Genomic DNA, 17374 nt, shown 5'->3' on the forward strand with positions numbered 1-17374 from the left:
CAGACCGCGCGCTCTAGCCCAGTACCTAGTGCTTTTCCGTCATCATCAGCAGCCAAAGTCTGGCCAGAGCAGGTGTAAACACTTACGTACGTACATCACAATATACCGCTCGCGATGATGGCGATGGGTGTGCTGTCCATAACTCATTTAATTACCTACGAAGTACAATGTCCGCGTCAAAGCCTTATGCCCATGCCTATGTTGTCGCTGTTGCCGGTGTTGATTGCTATGGGTTTAGCTAGTGAAAAAAAGATTAAATACTGTTGAGTTTCCCCGCGAATAAAGGCTTCACCAATAATGGCTTTGAGCAGCATCGAATTAGCCATTTTTTGTGGCCCTTAACTACTCGTGTTTGTTGGATTGCACCGGAATATAGACGGTTTGAAATGAAAATTTATTCATGCCAATTATTCGTCAAGGTTTAAGGTTGTGCCAACGTTTGCTACTTTCGAACGTTGTAAAGTTGACATTGACATAATATTTAAGATCGCGTTTACCTCCAAGGTGATGGAGTTGCTGTACGTTATTCAAATAACTTTTTTCTCATTTATAGAGGTTACAAAAAAACTTAGTAGTGTCACATACAACCTGAAAAAATGTAGAAATACACAAGTGACTTTCAACGATCACTTTTAAAACATCGAAAACTGTTGTCTCTCTGTCGCTTTGTATTGTTTTTGAAAATTGAGACAAATTAACCGTCATTTGTATCTCGTAAGTGATGACTACAGTTTCATCACTCAGCCGTGAACAAAACTGCCAAATATATGTTATCATTATTCGAAAATAGGTTTGAGAGTAAGCAACTTCAGTCTTGTAGATGAGTCTACCATTCACCTGAGATTTGGCAGTAGTTTTGATTTCCCCATAATTGTTTATCGCAGTCGAAGCACATTCAATAATATTCTCGAATGAGTGAGGGCGCAGAATTTAATTGAATTCTTTTTGATAACATACCGCTAAACGAAATTCGAAAGTACGAATTTTCCCATTGCACCTCTATACAGAAGCATTGGAAGTCCAACGGTAAGTTGATAGCACGAAAATCGTTTTAATCGATTTTCCAAGCCAAACGATTTGAAACTGCATCAAACGTCAAGATCTGGGGTGGCATTGCGCAGCTCGATTCGAACAATTTTCGCTATTTTCGAGTATGTCACATACTGCCAGTTATGCTTTAAGCTTAAAAGGAGCTGTCATTGTCATTAGTCCTGCGGCTCATCTAACCCGCAGAGTCGTAAAAAATCCGTGCGTCATAGTAGGCTTTCGCCCGTTAATGTAGAACAACCGTCGCCACTCATAGAAAAAACAGGATGGTCAATCGACACTCGCGCATCAAAGAGATGCACACTGTCACTCGTATGGCGATGTTATTTTGGCCTATTTTTGTCTACTTCGCTCTATCCATGTTGAGAAATATTATTACAATTGATCTTGTAAATATAAAGATAAAGTTATTTCCAAATTCTCCGACCATAAACGTGCGTAATTCTCATTTTCAGCAAAAATGTCAAAATACGTTTGAGGAAAAAAACGTGGCGAGTACTCGTGTGACATGTTTGTTCAAGAATGTATTAAGACTACGAGCCTTGCCGTCGTCAAAGGAAAAGGAAGACGACTATCGCAATGAAAAGTGGCTCTACCGTGTCCATTTACAAGCCTGCTTGTGATAACATCAGATTTCAACGTTTCATGCATTTCCAACACATTTGTCATCAGGGAAAAAACGCTATCGGAATTTTTTTGATTTTTTTCCATTGGTCAAAAAAGTAAAACTTTGATTACTTCAAAGCACGACTTCTCGAAGCCCGACTGCAAAGGCTAAGTTAATCTTTTAGACTTTTGCCGGGAGATTTAAATGCAAAAGTCCCCGTACGATTACGTGCGGAGAAAGTAACGACCGCCCGGAATCAAATTTGTTACTAGATTGATTTTATTGAACAAATTCAAGTTAATTCAACCTACTGAAAAACCATAAGGCGGCATCCATAAATTACGTAACGTTCATAGGGGGTAGGGGGGTTTCTTTGAGCGTTACGATTTGTTACACAGAGGGGGGAGGTGAGTTCAGCGTTACGTAACAAAAAATCTCTGGAGAGACACTCCAAAAACGAGCATTTTTATCGAGCAAATCCTTCTCAGCGTTACGTAATTTTTATGGGGGGGTAGGTGTTGGCGTTACGTTTCGTTACATATGGGGGGTGGGGGTCCAAAAATTGGGTTTTTTGCGTTACGTAATTTATGGATGTTGCCTAAATAGAAACAATTTTTTACAAAATGTTCTTTCTGTCTTATCACTTATCACTGAAAGAAAAACTTTATCGGGAGATCGCAGTAAGCCAAGAGCGCGAATAGACATAAATTTTTGACGTGGTTTTAATTGAACTAGAAAAATTCGAAAATTATGTCTCTTGTGGTACATTTTCTAAATTACCAGTAGTGCAATAGTGTTTTATTGTTACGTGCTTGAGGTGTTGTTATTAAAGTGATTCAGGAATAGAAAAAATGCCAGCTAAGATCGATCTTACATAATGCCCTTCAAACCTTCAGCGGGATAGTAGAAACAGGCGTTCGTGGTAGCATCAGAGCCTCACTAGCGTTTGGTAATATTTCTGGATCGGAATCGAGTTGTTTTGGAACAATAGCCGCAACGGAAAAATTGACAGTGACATCAGTGAAAAATTTAGAAATTATAAAGGATGGCCACCATAATTTAGTCGCTGTTGCTGCGGGCGTTCTAGGTCAAAACATTTTTGGTTTCGAATTCAGTGGCAGTTTGGGTCCGGCAAGGCCGAACGTCGACAAGAACGGAATTCTGGATGGTGAGTTCGTTCCATGTGATCGTTCATAAGCGAGGGTTGACTCATGTTAGTGCACGCGAAGTGTCAGAGGGGAGCCATTATTTTGCTCAAGAAACATAAGATATAGACAAATGATTAGTATATATGGAACTCAAATTTATTTCCTAATTCATATTCCTTTCAGAGAGCGAGTAATGGCGCTATAACCATAAGCTAAAATGCTAGGACTACTCAAGTTCCAACTGTTACAGTTGAAGCGAGTAAAGGCGCTATATCCTTGGTTTCAAAATCCGAACATGAGGGGGAAATACCTATGTTCCATCCCAGGAAATTGGTTAACAAAGGAGTGTACTTTCTTAGCGCTGTCACTCCCAACGAATTATATTACTTTTTTTTTCTCTGTTTGGACTCATCACTGCGACCAGAGACATTTGATCTATTGTGATATTGCCCAGGTGTTTTCTGTATTCCGCGCTTCATATTATTGGCCAGTATCACTATTGAAATGAATGATAAGCTTTTTTCATTTATATCCGTGCTTGTGTGTGAGATTTTACCCTTCCGTTTTAAGCTTACTGCTCTACAATACCGAGCCTCTTTCTATCCTACCAATATCGCCAAATTATAATTCCCTAGAGTGAGACTTCACCTAACGTTCTTCTCTGGCCAGGTTTATTCAAAGAGGGACTTATTATGTCAGGAGGAAGGAGTCTTATCGAAACCTCGTTCCCCGTGCCACAATTTCATGGAGGAATATTCCTTTGATCAGTTTTATTATAAGAAGGACTTATTTTGCCAAGAGGAAGGAGTCTTATCGAAACCTTGTTCCTTCTACCAAAACCGCGTCACAATTACAATTCCCTGAAGAGGCATTTAGTGTTTTACCTCTGGTCAGTTTTATTATAAGTAGAACTTTTTTTTTGTCAAGAGGAAGAAGTCTTATCGAGCCTGGTACCTCCAGCCAAGATCGCGCCATAATCACAATTCCCTGAAGAGAACTATTATACGTTACTCGGACCAGTTTTATTATAACAGGGACTTATTTTTGTTAGGATGAATGTCAGCAGGGATACTACAGAATTCAGCTTAAAGGAAGGGTATGTTGTGGGGAGCCTGAGAATAAACCCATGTTAAAGTCCTTTGACAACCAAATGGCCTGATTCTACTAAGATTCTAACCCACGACCACCCGCTTATCAAAGCGGACTCTGTAACCTTGCGGCTACCAAGCTCCCCTTATATTACTTATTACATACGGATCGGTTGATGCGGATTGTTCCGTTCTTAGATTATATTGTATCATATTGTGCTACACAGTAGACCTGGCCGTTAACAAGAAAAATGTATGGAAATCATTAAAAAAAATAGTGGATATCATTTTCCAGAATTCTTTCAAGTACTGGCTGTGTTAGTGTAAACTAGACTAGACTAAGAAAGAAAAATCTTATCACTACTCTTTTTTCTGCTGCCTACTTATTCCGTTGCCTTCGTTGTTTCTAAAAAGCAACAAGGTGTATAGTATCCGCATTTTTTTCGAGCGGAGGAATGTCGGAAAATATATTGGCTATTCTCGATTCCACCTAAAGTGAAGTAACGGAAATTAGCTCCGTAAAGTGAAATTGATAGTGAAGTGAATAACGTAATAACCCCGAACCGAAGTTGAGAATATTACAAGGCAAATGAGGGAGTTTCTCAGCTCAAAAATTTCCAAGTTTTAGAAGTCAATTTTACCCGATATTTTTTTTTCGAGATAATATCAGATCTTGACGTTCACTTTTCGCCACTTTTCCGTTTTCACTTCTGCGAAATGACCCTCATAATAACTCAGATTTCACGGCAGATGTCACTTTGCGACGTGTTTTTCACTTTTGTGAGTCGAACTATGCATCGAATGTCTTGATTTATTGTAATTCAATGTCTTGATTTATGGTAATTGATTGATTTAAATAGAACGTGCCGTGCACGGTAAGCGGTATCGCTAATAATATCATGAAGCACTTCATTTTTTACGCTGTTCTCTCTCTTCAAATTTCTCCCGTACTCATATTTCCACTGCAACGCAAATTATATTGAGAATGAGTGAAGTTTCAAAGTGAGTGCGCCAAACTACTATTTTGTGATGATAGTCATTGATTTAGGTTACTCTCTCTCTCTCTCTCTCAGTCAAACTTCCCCAGTATTCTCTAAGTTCACACTTCTTCTAGTAAATTTTCTACCGGTTTATTTAACATGTACTTGAGACAAAATCATTACCTTACGCTTAAGCAAAAAATCATGATCAATTGAAAATAAGTCAGCAGGTTTTCACTTCGAGTGTGTACATAATGGCTTCTTTACTTAATCTATTTATCAATTTTACTTCGTATAAAACATGTATTTATGGTAAAAAAGTACATTTTTGGCGAAATGAAAAGTCCACACAAAAAAACACAGAAGGTGGTATATGTGGTATATGACCACGTGGTTTAGGAACGGCTTGATTCCTCTTTAACTAACTTTTGGTCACCTTTAGATCAACTCAGTCACTAAAATCACTATTTTTGAAGGCTACCGGCCCTGAAACAGTAAAGCAATCATTCTCTGATTTCACTGAGCAATTCATTTTACCTATTCTCCATATGCGGATGAGTTATATAGAAGAGTTTAAGCTTTGTCAAATTAAAGTCATTTATTTGCCACAGAAACTATCACTCTTCGCTCTCGAAAAAAACAAATGGTGAGATGCACATTGAAAGCTAGTTGTTGAGAGGATAGAAAATTGTTTTCTCTTCAAGATTAAGATGAGCAAAATGAAGCCTGTATATAAGCCCCAAATTTTAGGTCTATTTTTTGTTGAACGTCGGAACGTATTCAATTAAAAATATTTCCGGAATTTTGATTTAATTTAATGAGTCATGTCTATCATTTGTCATAGGCGGTTTCAAACATTTTAGTCTTTTTGTAATAATAATTCCTTTCATGTACTTTCTTGGCTGTTAGAAGTATAGTTTTTACGATTTTTATTTTGTATTTCTTTTATATATAGCTATTTTCCAACAATTTAGGCTCTAGCTCAACCTTTATCTCTTTTCAGTTTTCTTAGTTCTTCAGTTCTTTTTAGTGTTTTTTTTAATTTTGTTATATTAGTTTAACATCAGGCAGTGACCTTATATTAGGTTTATAATTCAATTTGAATGGTCATCAGAGCCGATTAAAATTACATAATTGCAATCCGCAAATTTGGCAGTTATTTTATGAACAAATTTCTGATTCAACAAGTATACATACCCTTTCTCAAACTAAGTTGATCAACTTACTAATTACTACTAACGTCAGCCATTGACGTCAGAATAACTTCTGATATCCTGCCTAAGAACAAAGTGTGTAAATTTTGGAATCTGCATTCATTTCTATCAAATTAACCGCACATTCCCTACATTCGGACTCAGTTTAATGTCCTTGTGTCCAGTTCAGCAAAACTTCTCTCCATCAGCATGTCTGTCTATCTGTTCACCCTTCCTCTTCTCCGTTCCCTTGCCGCGTGACAGCCACCTTCTTCGTCCTCTTCGTACTCATCAACTGCTGCCGAATGGTGAAAATATTTTTTCTCCCACAATTCTCGCGGAACGTTCTTTTCCCCATGACAACACGACGATGATGACGACGACAACGACGACGACGATGAGGACGGCTTCTACTTTTATTGCACTGCTGCTGCCTGGCCGCAGAAAGGATCAACCGACGACGAACGAAACGCGAAATGTTCGAAAAAAATTGGATGAAGTTTCCAACAAAGGAACAAAGAGGAACCGTATACATACAACGCACATAGCGTGCAGCCCGGGCGAAGGCTCTTGCCGTTCCCATAGTCATACAGAGCAAAGCGGTTTTCCGGAGGTGGCAGGGCATCACCGAGGAGGTTACTGACGACGACGACGACGACGACGCCGTTACCGCGCCAAACCGTCCAAAGTGAGAGCCTAGTTTTTATGAGTTCCGTTAGCGGCGGAGGCAGCCTAAAAAATGTACACGAAACTTTAAATGAAATGAGTTTTCATGGGTACATAATTGAGACTGGGAAGGAGAGACTATGTGAAAGGAGAGCCACCCGGTGAAGGGGTTGCTGGCGTTTTTTTTTGCGGGAAGTTAGATAGACTCCACCGTAAAATACGACTAACGGTGCTGCTCCGAAAGAGAAGCACGGTGTATCTGTTTAGTCCTCTTATCGTGTTTGGGAATTGGGCTTGCAGTCGCGATGCTAAGCGGAGCTGAAAATATTTCGAACCACCCTCAACCACTAACACGCACACAGCGCCGAGGAGATGGAAAACTGTAGCAGCACTTTTTTCCGAATAGTTTTAGGTGATTTTTCCCCCCATTTACCGTTTTGACTTTCTTCTGGGAAACGATCACCGTATGCGGACCTAGTATAGGATGCTTGTGCATCTTACATCATAACGCGAAGTTACCAGCTCAGGTGCCGTTCCGTTTGGATGCACAAATTTAAGCGGTTCACATTCGGCAGTGTCGTTCTTGAAACGTTAGAGTAGGTACTATTTTTTTAGAAAGCAATCACGGTTTCGCGATCTCACAGTTAGATACTTTAAACAGTTTACTTAGTTGAGATACCTATATTAATACTCTACCTTTTAAATTTGATGATTTATCATCGATGAGAAAAGTTGCATACACACTCAGCGATATAAAACACGAGAAATATTGCATCTTCCGCCACGAGACGCTTATTTCCCCAGCGTCTTGACGTTCGTACAATTGTTGGGGCACTTCTATTTCGAGTACCAATTCCTGGCTGGTTGGTTGATAAAGCGAATTTTATTCATTCCCGTCCTGTCAGCGTTCAATCAAACTCTACTCTCGTTATGGGGAAATTAAAAAGTTGGCTTACCATAATTTCTATTTTTAGGTACTACGTGTGATGCACCGCGACACCAGCAAAAATGGAATCAAAACATGTTTGGGGGTTATGTTTTTCTTTCAACAAACTTGAGGGGGCAGCATACCGTGCGGAAAATACCTATGCTTCACTTTTGCGTTCTTTTTTTGTTTTTCTTTGTTAAGATGCTTTCAAAAGTACGAGGATGTTCTTGGAATGTAAATGTTAGAATGGTTTGTTGAATTATTGTTAGGTGTTCTGTTTGACCTCTTGGAAGAACTTTTTTGTAATAAACGAAAACTTTCCTGTGAAAGCTAGCACTCCCAAATTCCGGTTGCATTGAATCTAAAGCTCTACATTATAACAAAGTGTGGTTTCATCGTTCGGTTTTGTAATTCTAATAAAAAAATCGATTATGAAATACTGCCTTTATGTTGTTTTCTACTGTATGAAAATTTTCTCCTCCAGTATCAGTCTATTTTCGGAATTTGTTCTTAACGTGTTGATTTGAATGGGATTCCGAGCCCTGATTTGGCTATACTTACCTAGCAAATGACTTGTCATTTTTATGCAGCAAATAGCAGACTTTAACTAGCGTTACAGTATTTCGATTTTTCAAATGAAACATTGTTTCATTTGTGTAACTCTTTGGTGGTGACTGGCAGAAAAAAAGTTTCAATTCATAGATAAATCATAAGGCAAACAATTGACCTCGACTGAAAATACAATACAATATATTCTGTGATTTTTAAGATTTTTGTGATTTGAGTAATGTTTTTTTTTTCATAATTGACAGTTTTGTTAATTTCAAACGTTCGAAACATTATATTAATTCTACATAAATCAAATTCATCATAAGTCAAACATTATATTAATTCTACATAAATCAAAGTTCATCATGAGCCCATGGAAAACATGAGAGGAGATTCCAGTGCATTATGCCAAGACGTTCCACTAGCCTTTTGGAATGTTTCCTTCCGCAGTGAATAAAATGTTTTGTTTTGTACTCACTTCTGCATACGCTAACTGCTTGTTTCGAATAACGCCACCATAATACATTTTAGCGCTCACATGCTTGCGAGCATGGCTGATGATTGTTATCGCAAAAACGCGCCTGATACGATCGTTACACTGGTAGCATTAACTATCCACTCTTGAAGGTAGGTAAAAGAAACTGGCAGAATGATTGAACTTATTTCTACATTAGCTTTAGAGAAAAAACTCTGCTGCAAAGGATGATGAATGCTCTTACACCCATTGCTGTTGATTTCTCATGTAATGTACGTGTTTGAATTTTAATTTTTATTACACTCAATCTTAATCGCTGCTCTTTAAAGGTATGAACATTTTTTCACTACACTGCATGTTGTTCGAACTACCATCAAAGTTCGAAAATATTAATCTTAGTAACCGAGTATTTTAAAGTGGCAACATTTCATTTGTCAGTTTCGATTTCCAAGCCGTTTGGAAAAAAAGCAGTAGAACTTCCGTTTAGGACCGAATCTTTTTCACTAATCGCAAAGAAATACATCCAAAATTTGTAGAAAAAAATCACTTATCCTTCGTAAAAATTCAACGCAACGCGATTACCTTCCGAAGCATGGCCTCAGAAGCGGAACCGGCGGCTAAGATCTCACGCGAAGAGGGCGTTCTGGCAAAACCGTCACTGCTTCGGCGGTCATCGCGCCTGGCACTTCGACAGCGTAAAATCGAGCAGATTCCCGACATCCAGGCCCTTAAATCACGTGGCTATCTTCTCGGCAGACGGATGGCAACGGGGACGTTTGCAACTGTGATGCGGGCCAAATATTTCGAGCCCAAAACGGGTGATGGTCCGCAAAAAACATTGGATCTGGCGTGTAAAATTGTCGATGAAGGTAAATCCAAAGACGTTGAGTTTCTGACCAAATTCCTGCCTCGGGAGCTGCAAATTCTGGCCAAAATAGAACACCCCAACATCATTCAAACGCACAGCATAATGCGCAGGGGAAGCCGGGTGTTTATCTTTATGCGGCTGGCCGAATTAGGAGATTTGCTAAGCTACATTCGGCGGCACGGCGCGCTGGCGGAAGAACGATGCAGATTTTGGTTCTACCAGATGGTTGATGCGATTCGATATCTACACGAAATGGATATCGCTCATCGGGATTTGAAATGCGAAAACATCCTAATCTCGAAAAATTTGAATATCAAGTTGTCGGATTTTGGGTTCGCACGTTACTGCAAGAATGAAATAGGGAACAACATCATGTCAAGCACATTTTGTGGCTCGGCGGCCTACGCAGCCCCGGAAATCATGAGTGCAACCCTCTACCAGCCAAAAGCAGCTGATCTGTGGTCACTTGGAGTGGTACTATTCATCATGCTGAACGGAACAATGCCGTTCGATGAGAAGAACCTAAAGAAACTGGTACGCTGTCAGATGAGCCGCCAGTTCCAGTTCCGGCCAGAAGTGGAGAAAGTCATCTCGTTCGATCCGATACGAATAGTGCATAACCTGCTGGATCCGGACCCGGTCGATCGGATCAACATCGAGGAGGTTATGGAAGAACGGTGGGAGGTGAAAGTTGTTGCCAATAAAAATTAGTGGAAAGCAATTAACGCTAGGTTTTGGGTTCGATGACACTTCATGCTCACTGGTAGGGGTCGTTTCTAAACCAGATAGTCTTTTTGGTTTATCCTGTATGTCTTCTCTCTCTTACTCATTGTTTTTTTTTACTTTGCCGAAAAAAATATTTTTTTTCATTTTTCATTTTTGAGGTATGTATTCAAAATTCAGTTGTTATAACTTAACAATTAACAAAATAGTAGGAGGTTGGTATCCAAGAAACGACCGTATAGTTGACGTAGGACTACAATAATTTTATAATTTTATTTTGAAGCTATGTTTGATTTGAGCTCGTTTTACTTTTGTAGTTTGCTTGATTTATTTTTACCAATTTCAGCTCAACATCTTACAAAAGGAAGGTATTTTGGTTCGGGTGGCAATATCAAGTATTTAGGTCGTCAGCCCAAATTCATGAAGCGACACCTCAAACGATTTGGAAATAAAACTAATTCATTGGTGGCCATTTCTACTGTTAAGGTCGTCTTTGACCATTTAAAAAGTCAAAAAAGTCATGAAAGAACCGTTCATTATTGGCATGGTTTGACTTTGGCAACAGAAAAAATTTCTGGCGTGTTGCCAAAATCGAACGGGGTCGTGTTTTGATTATTTCCTTGCAGCACTCTACCTTAGAAGAAAAAATATTCTGTTTAACATTCACAATGGTCCAGAAACCAAATTCAGGGGGAAATTTGGGTCTAGAGCTCTATAGCAATGTTTTAAAGAAAAACTTTTTTTTTTACAAAGTTACTTAAAATTATTGGAGCTATAAAATTGTAGAATAAGGTTTTCTATATACAAAAATTAAAAAGTTAGATACTTGATAGCATCGAAAATTTTGGTCACCCTAATTTTTGATACTTTTTCAATAAGCGCTTTATCATATGTAAAAACTTTGTAGAAGCAAGTTTTTCTCTAAAATATTGCTATAGAGTTCTAGACCCAAATTTCCCCCTAACCATTGATGAATACCTTTTATTCTAATACAGCGAATTTTCTTTAATACGCGAAAAGGCAACATTCTATAAAATATTTAATTGAGTACGATTTAGTGGAAATAAAACTTCTTCCTTCTATATCTATTTGCCTTGTTGAAGTTGACTCACTCACCGATCACAAAGCGGCAACGATGTCACATCAATTTTTTTCCTGCAGTTACAAGCTCGTGGAAAAAATATAGATAACGAATTACAGTTTTAGTAGAAAATGTGTATTCACAGAAAATTTGAAATTGACATAGAATTTTATGAACATGTTAACATTCAATTCAGGTTAATTTAAACATTTCATCAGTATTCAGAATCAATCAGAAAAAAATTTGATCAGTTTCAAGATACCAAAGAACATCGAAGATACCATATTTGGAAGTTATATGTCTATTATCTTCGAAAATAAACTGGGCACGAGTGATGCACAACATTAGCCTCAGTAATTAATGTTTGCAAAGCGTTGTTCAATTACAAGTAAGGTTATGGAAAGTAATATTTTCTTGCAAATGCAAATTCAAAAAAATTTGCAATTGAAAAATGCAAATACTAATGTCGGAACTCTAATATCAAGATGAAATGAATTTGGTTTTCCTGTATACCGCCACCGCGGGATGCAACTAGTATTGTCATATTACACTATATTAATTTAACTAGTAAAATATAATCATCAGTACAACTCGTTTAACCCTTAAATGCGCAATGTTGTTTTAAAACAACACTACTAAAAACGTTTTAAAATATACGTATTTTAGTATTTTTCAGAAATATAATTCATTAGAACAGCTCTCTAGACTCTAACGAAGAAAACTTAACAGTTGGAAGTACTGTATTTGAGTGTTTTGTTTTCATTTTTGCTGTCAAAATCTCGGAAACGAAATAAAACATGGCGAGATTCCCGGCTGGTGGTGACTGTCTTTGAAAATAAATTTTAAAATAATGTTAGTGGTTAGTGGAAATATCTGAATTATCAGTAATTATACTAACAAAAGGTCAAGTTTAAAGTTACTGTTAACAAAAGTAATTGTTTAGACTTTATTCTGCGAAAAAGTCACAGTGTTGTTTAAAAACAACATGGTAATATTTGCACATTAAAAAGAAAATCTTTCAATTTTTTTATGCATATTGGTTAGTTTTAAGGCAGTAAACCTGTTAAACATAGATTTTATGTTTTTAGATGATTTTTTAACGTCGTGCGCCTTTAAGGGTTAATATTCAGTTGTTTAAATAAATCTGAAAAAAGCAGAGTGTAGAGTTTAAAAATAAACAACGCATTTTGTTGTCCCCGGCGGCGCAGCGTATTTTGCGGCACTCGAAAAATCAAAATGAACTCTGATATTTGCTGCTACACGAAACAAGAAGAAGAAGAAGAAGAAGAAGACAAATCCAACGGCAATTCGATTGTGTTCCACGCCCCACTGTGCGTCAACAGCGGCAATGTAGTTTTAACTTGGCTTGACTGCACAAAAATGAATATCGAGTTTTTCTGCACTGACGACGAGTAACCAGCGCTCTGTTCATACATTGCTCGGTGCAGCATATTCTCCTTCAAGACATCAGTTTTATTAACATTAACATATTTATTAACAGCAGAACGTAATACTGTCTGATAGTAGAGGTGGTTACGAACTCTCCGGAAAAGCTTCACCTTTAAGACATCAAAATAGTCTAGGCTCATGGAAGCTAACATTAGTTGACCTATTGGGACGGTGAGATTCTGTCAATTTTTTTTTGCCACTGCTATACAGGATATCACAGCAGGCAGTTGGTGTCTATTCATGAAGTCTGTGCTAGGCGGGCTCGCATATGATTGGTACATTGTTGGTGAAAATTCGACCTTGAAACTTTTAGTCAATTTTCACTGTTTAACCATGAAGTGATAATGAGAATTGAAGAATCACAAAATTGTCCATCATTTTATCAATCCAACAACATATTGATTATTGTGATCCATCATGTGGTTACAGAAGCATAACCGTTTGAAATCTTTCATTCCGACGTTACATCTTGGTTTTAGTTTTCGCGGAATGTATCTCGATATAGTGCGGTTAGACGTAGTCCTACGTCAAAAACATTTCGAAATAATCGTTTTCTCTCTCGGAAACGGATGCAATGAAAGTTTTATCGCTGTGGAATTAATCATTTTAAGTAATTGATAATTTGTTTATTTAGGGAAAAGGATGTTTGATTAAAAACAGCATTCAATTTTGTTATTCAAGACGGCTTTTTAGCTGCGCCACCATAAATTTTTGCTTTTAAATGTTTGCTTCCAGCTTCAAGTATTCATATCAAAAATTATTATCGTAGAAAAATTAAGTGTTTAGTTTAAATTTTATTTAGTCAAAAAAAATTTTTTCTACAGTATATATTTTTTACGAGGCATTATCAATTCCCCCCCCTATATCTCCCAGCTCTTCTCGAGGTACGATGCTGGCCAAACAAGTCTCGGTTCGGGAGAGGTCGAGTTCCGATACGGAATGTAGCATCAAGGCTTTGCTTTTATTAATTCCCTACAACTCATTCTTAGACAGTTTTTCTATTCAATCGAAGGTTTCTGAGCTACAATGCTTTGACTAAAACCTAGGCCAAAATGCATACGCCCTTTTAGAAAATAACTCATGGGTTTAAAAAAACTCTCCGTCTGTGAAAAATGCTCAGTTTGCTAAGCAAATACGTGTGCAAAGTTTCATTCAAACAAAAATGGTTTGGCGCGATTCTGTTCTATTTAATAATCGTCAATTGTAAATTATGTCGCGCTATTGATGCTTATAACAAATCTTAAAAAAAAAGAAATCGATTAAACCATGAATATTGGATTGAGATGAATGTGGAATTATATTTTTTATCAGAAAAAAAAAACAATTTTTCGGGGTGTTTATTTTTTTTTGCGTAGAAACTAAATTCTCATTCAAAATGTTGACTTCCGGTTCCTGAAAAGCAACCAAAGACGATCAAATGCCATGAATATTTCCGGAACCGAGATAGCATGATTAGGCCGTAAATCGACCCCAGTTGCCATTTTGAAACATTTTTTGGTACCTGAAAATATTAATTCGTCAATTAAGGACAAACTATTATATAACTTAGTATCGGATATGATGTTGATCGCATCTCTGTGCTACCCCCGATTTAGGGAATAGGGCATCCTTCTGATAATACAACGAAAAGCTGTTTTTACCCTGAAACTTTCATGGCCGAGAGGCTTTGATTTCCAGCAGCCCAAAAACGTTTGTATATTGCCAAAATACGGCAGAGCATTTCGCTAAAGAACGCTGGAGGAAGTGCTGGCCAATGCACCTACCGCTGATGTTCCCGCTACCGCACAAAGGTAACTTTTTACTAGAGGCAGAAGTAGTTCCACTGTACCTAACGCTGACCGTTTCTGCCACTATCACTACTGGTTCCCACTGCTTCTTAGTTAGGACTATTCTAGTGGCCATCCACTAGTAAAATGATTGGTTTGAGCAGAACCAGGCTCTTATATAACCCAAATAGGGCTCTCAGTCACCTTCCAGCTGGTCTTGAGGTACGATGTTGGCCTAACAAGCCAGTCGTCGTAGGCTCGAGTTCCGGATCAGGAGAGACTGTTAGTGTCAGTAGGATCGTAGCGCTAGTCCCGCAATTGTCCTGTACACTAAAACAGTTTGCTGCGAAGTCTGTATTAATAAAACAAAAGGTCGAGTTCCGAATCGGAATGTAGCACCAAGGCTTTGCTTTGCTTTTTTAGGGCTTTCAGCTTACTAGGTACAGTGAAAGGCAAAATAAAGTACCCACTTTTTTTTCATTTATTTCATTTTTCTGGTTGAAATTAAACGAAAACACATCGTAATCGTTATCTTACTCATAATGTTCTTTTGATGATTTATTCATTTTGCTTTGATAAAAAAAAATTCTGATAGAGAAAATAAGAAGAGTTTTATTCAAAAAAAAAACTGACAAAATTAAGTGCCCACCATAATGTATAGAGACATGGGGTAACGGTATGACAAACGCAGAATCGGCCATATTGGAAACAAGTTTGATTGCGAAGAAGTGTGTTTTTAAACAGCCTCTGGAAAAAAAAATTCCGCATCGTTGAATGCAATGCTACATACCTTGCTATCAATATTAGTGCTTTTTGAAAGCTACTCGTAACTTAAACACTGAAAACTCGGAAGTTTTTTTTTTTCAAGTGAGCAAGGACACATAAATAAACAAGGAAAATTTTCTACCTGTTGCATAGTGATACTTCGTCTCCAACCTCCCTAAGCAAAAAACACTACCCCTACCCGCGCCTACTTTTTGGTCAAACCGTTACACCATGGTGCCCACTCTGAAAATCGATTTATTGGCCATGCAGAGAAAAATCGGAAGCGACGAGTCGCTCGTCTGACAAGGATTTTCCAGCGAATTTCGTAGTATTTTAATGGAGTCTTTGATTCAACATAAAATGTCCCGAAATATGCGACTGTAATATTTGCTAATAGTTTTGATTGTTTTCTAGTCGCAAAACTATGTCAATTTAATCAAAGAACATTAAAACTGCATTGTACTGTGCGATAAATAATCATACAAAATGACATCGCTAGAAATCTTCGCGTCGCTGGACTCACCAGCGAATTGCAGAATAGTGCGGCAGCGACAATAATTTCGGTAAGTTTCCATCGTGTAAGACCTTTTGCTTTTGTTTGTTTTGAGTATTTTGACGTTTCATAAACACTCTGCTTGGCTCTGGAGCATTTGTACTCGTGCCTGCATTCGGTAAAGTTGTAAAATATGGAGAAAGCAGTAATTTCCCGTACGATCCGTTGTGCATCCAAAAACTGGTTGTTCGTGATATCAACAACGGCCAATCGCACCAGGAAGTTGCCAAGTACCACAAAATCAGCAAGGCAGCGGTCGGAAAAATCTTGATGAAGATGAAAACGTTCGAATCGGTGATTGATCGCTCAGGAGACGCAACAGAAATAATTTGTTGTGAGAACCTAAACTGCAGTGCACACGGTAACAACTGTATACTGTTGCAATGGTAATAACGGTGGCATTGAAGACATGCGGGAAAACTCGGCAGGTTAGTTAGACGTCCAGGTCCCTCTTTTTCCACAGCGTCAGAAGAAAACACACAAGTTGACCTCCCGAAAGTGAACATCCAGAAGACGGTGTAAGCAAAACAAAATTCGACAAAAACAGAGAGAAGTCGATGTCCGAGGAGTGCGATAGGGTGAGAGATAGACGGCAGGTTCACCAGCCATGTCTACGTGAACATGTCGGAAAATTTTAATCTTTCCACAGTTAGCTAGTGGCGGAACCAGGGCCAATGTAAAAACTTAAAAACGGGCGAGAATGGGAAGAGGATAGCAAACGGGACTATGTCGAGCATGTCGATGATGACTTGAAACTTTTCACACAGGGCTTCGAACAGCAGAGAGCGATTGGAGCCTGGGCAGCCTCGCCAGTAGGCGTGCGGGGTCGGTATTCCGGCCGACGAATATGTGAAACAAACTGCGAGTTAGGAAACAAAAGGAGACCGATGGGACTGTTTTTGTTCGTGTTTTGAAAACCTCATTTCGCGCAGTTTTTGAACGATACCTGCTGAAAATGCGACAAGCTCCGTGTTGGGATGGCAAAAAGAAACAAGTAAAATGATGCAACTGAGACCAATTGGCTCTGATATTCCAGTTGTACTAGAAGTTGCTAATCGGAGCAATGACGTAGCTTCAAGAGTCAATGAAAAAAATTCAGAACAGATAGAATTTTTACTTTTTTGAATAGCGCTTTTCTTTAGGATGAATCGAACACCCCGACAACGGTTAACTGTTAGTAGAGAAGGCTCGATAAAGAGAATAAAAAACCGATCAAATAACTAACTGTGAACGCTATTTGGGAGCGCTGCTCAGGGTGCTTCAGTAGAAGGCTCTGAATGTAGCAACTCGATTAGGAAGGGGGCTTGAAAGTAGTGGAAGGATTTCGAGAGGAAACATAAAGGAATAGGACAGAAATGAAGCACGAAGAAATGGTCCGTTAAAAAATCTTGACCATCAGGATCGTGGCTGTACATAGGGTAGAGTACAATATTTTTGACTTATCATAGAAAATTGAGTGAATTGAGAAAAAATTCCAAGTTGCAATAT

The 17374-nt window shown here is 38.3% G+C and overlaps 2 protein-coding genes across 2 annotated transcripts in view; both read left to right on the top strand.

Moving 5' to 3' along the window:
• Positions 1-17374, top strand: part of LOC129731857 (uncharacterized) — a 76227-nt gene that overhangs the window by 36091 nt on the left and 22762 nt on the right. The gene's annotated exons all lie outside the window — the stretch shown is intronic.
• LOC129731856 (testis-specific serine/threonine-protein kinase 1-like) lies at positions 9081-10261 on the top strand. The gene has a single exon (XM_055692206.1). It carries the CDS (start codon positions 9274-9276, stop codon positions 10258-10260), a length of 987 nt encoding a protein of 328 aa, XP_055548181.1. The 5' UTR covers positions 9081-9273; the 3' UTR covers position 10261.

The sequence above is a fragment of the Wyeomyia smithii genome, chromosome 3, assembly GCF_029784165.1.
Source record: "Wyeomyia smithii strain HCP4-BCI-WySm-NY-G18 chromosome 3, ASM2978416v1, whole genome shotgun sequence".
In the NCBI taxonomy this organism is placed as follows: Eukaryota; Metazoa; Arthropoda; class Insecta; order Diptera; family Culicidae; genus Wyeomyia; species Wyeomyia smithii.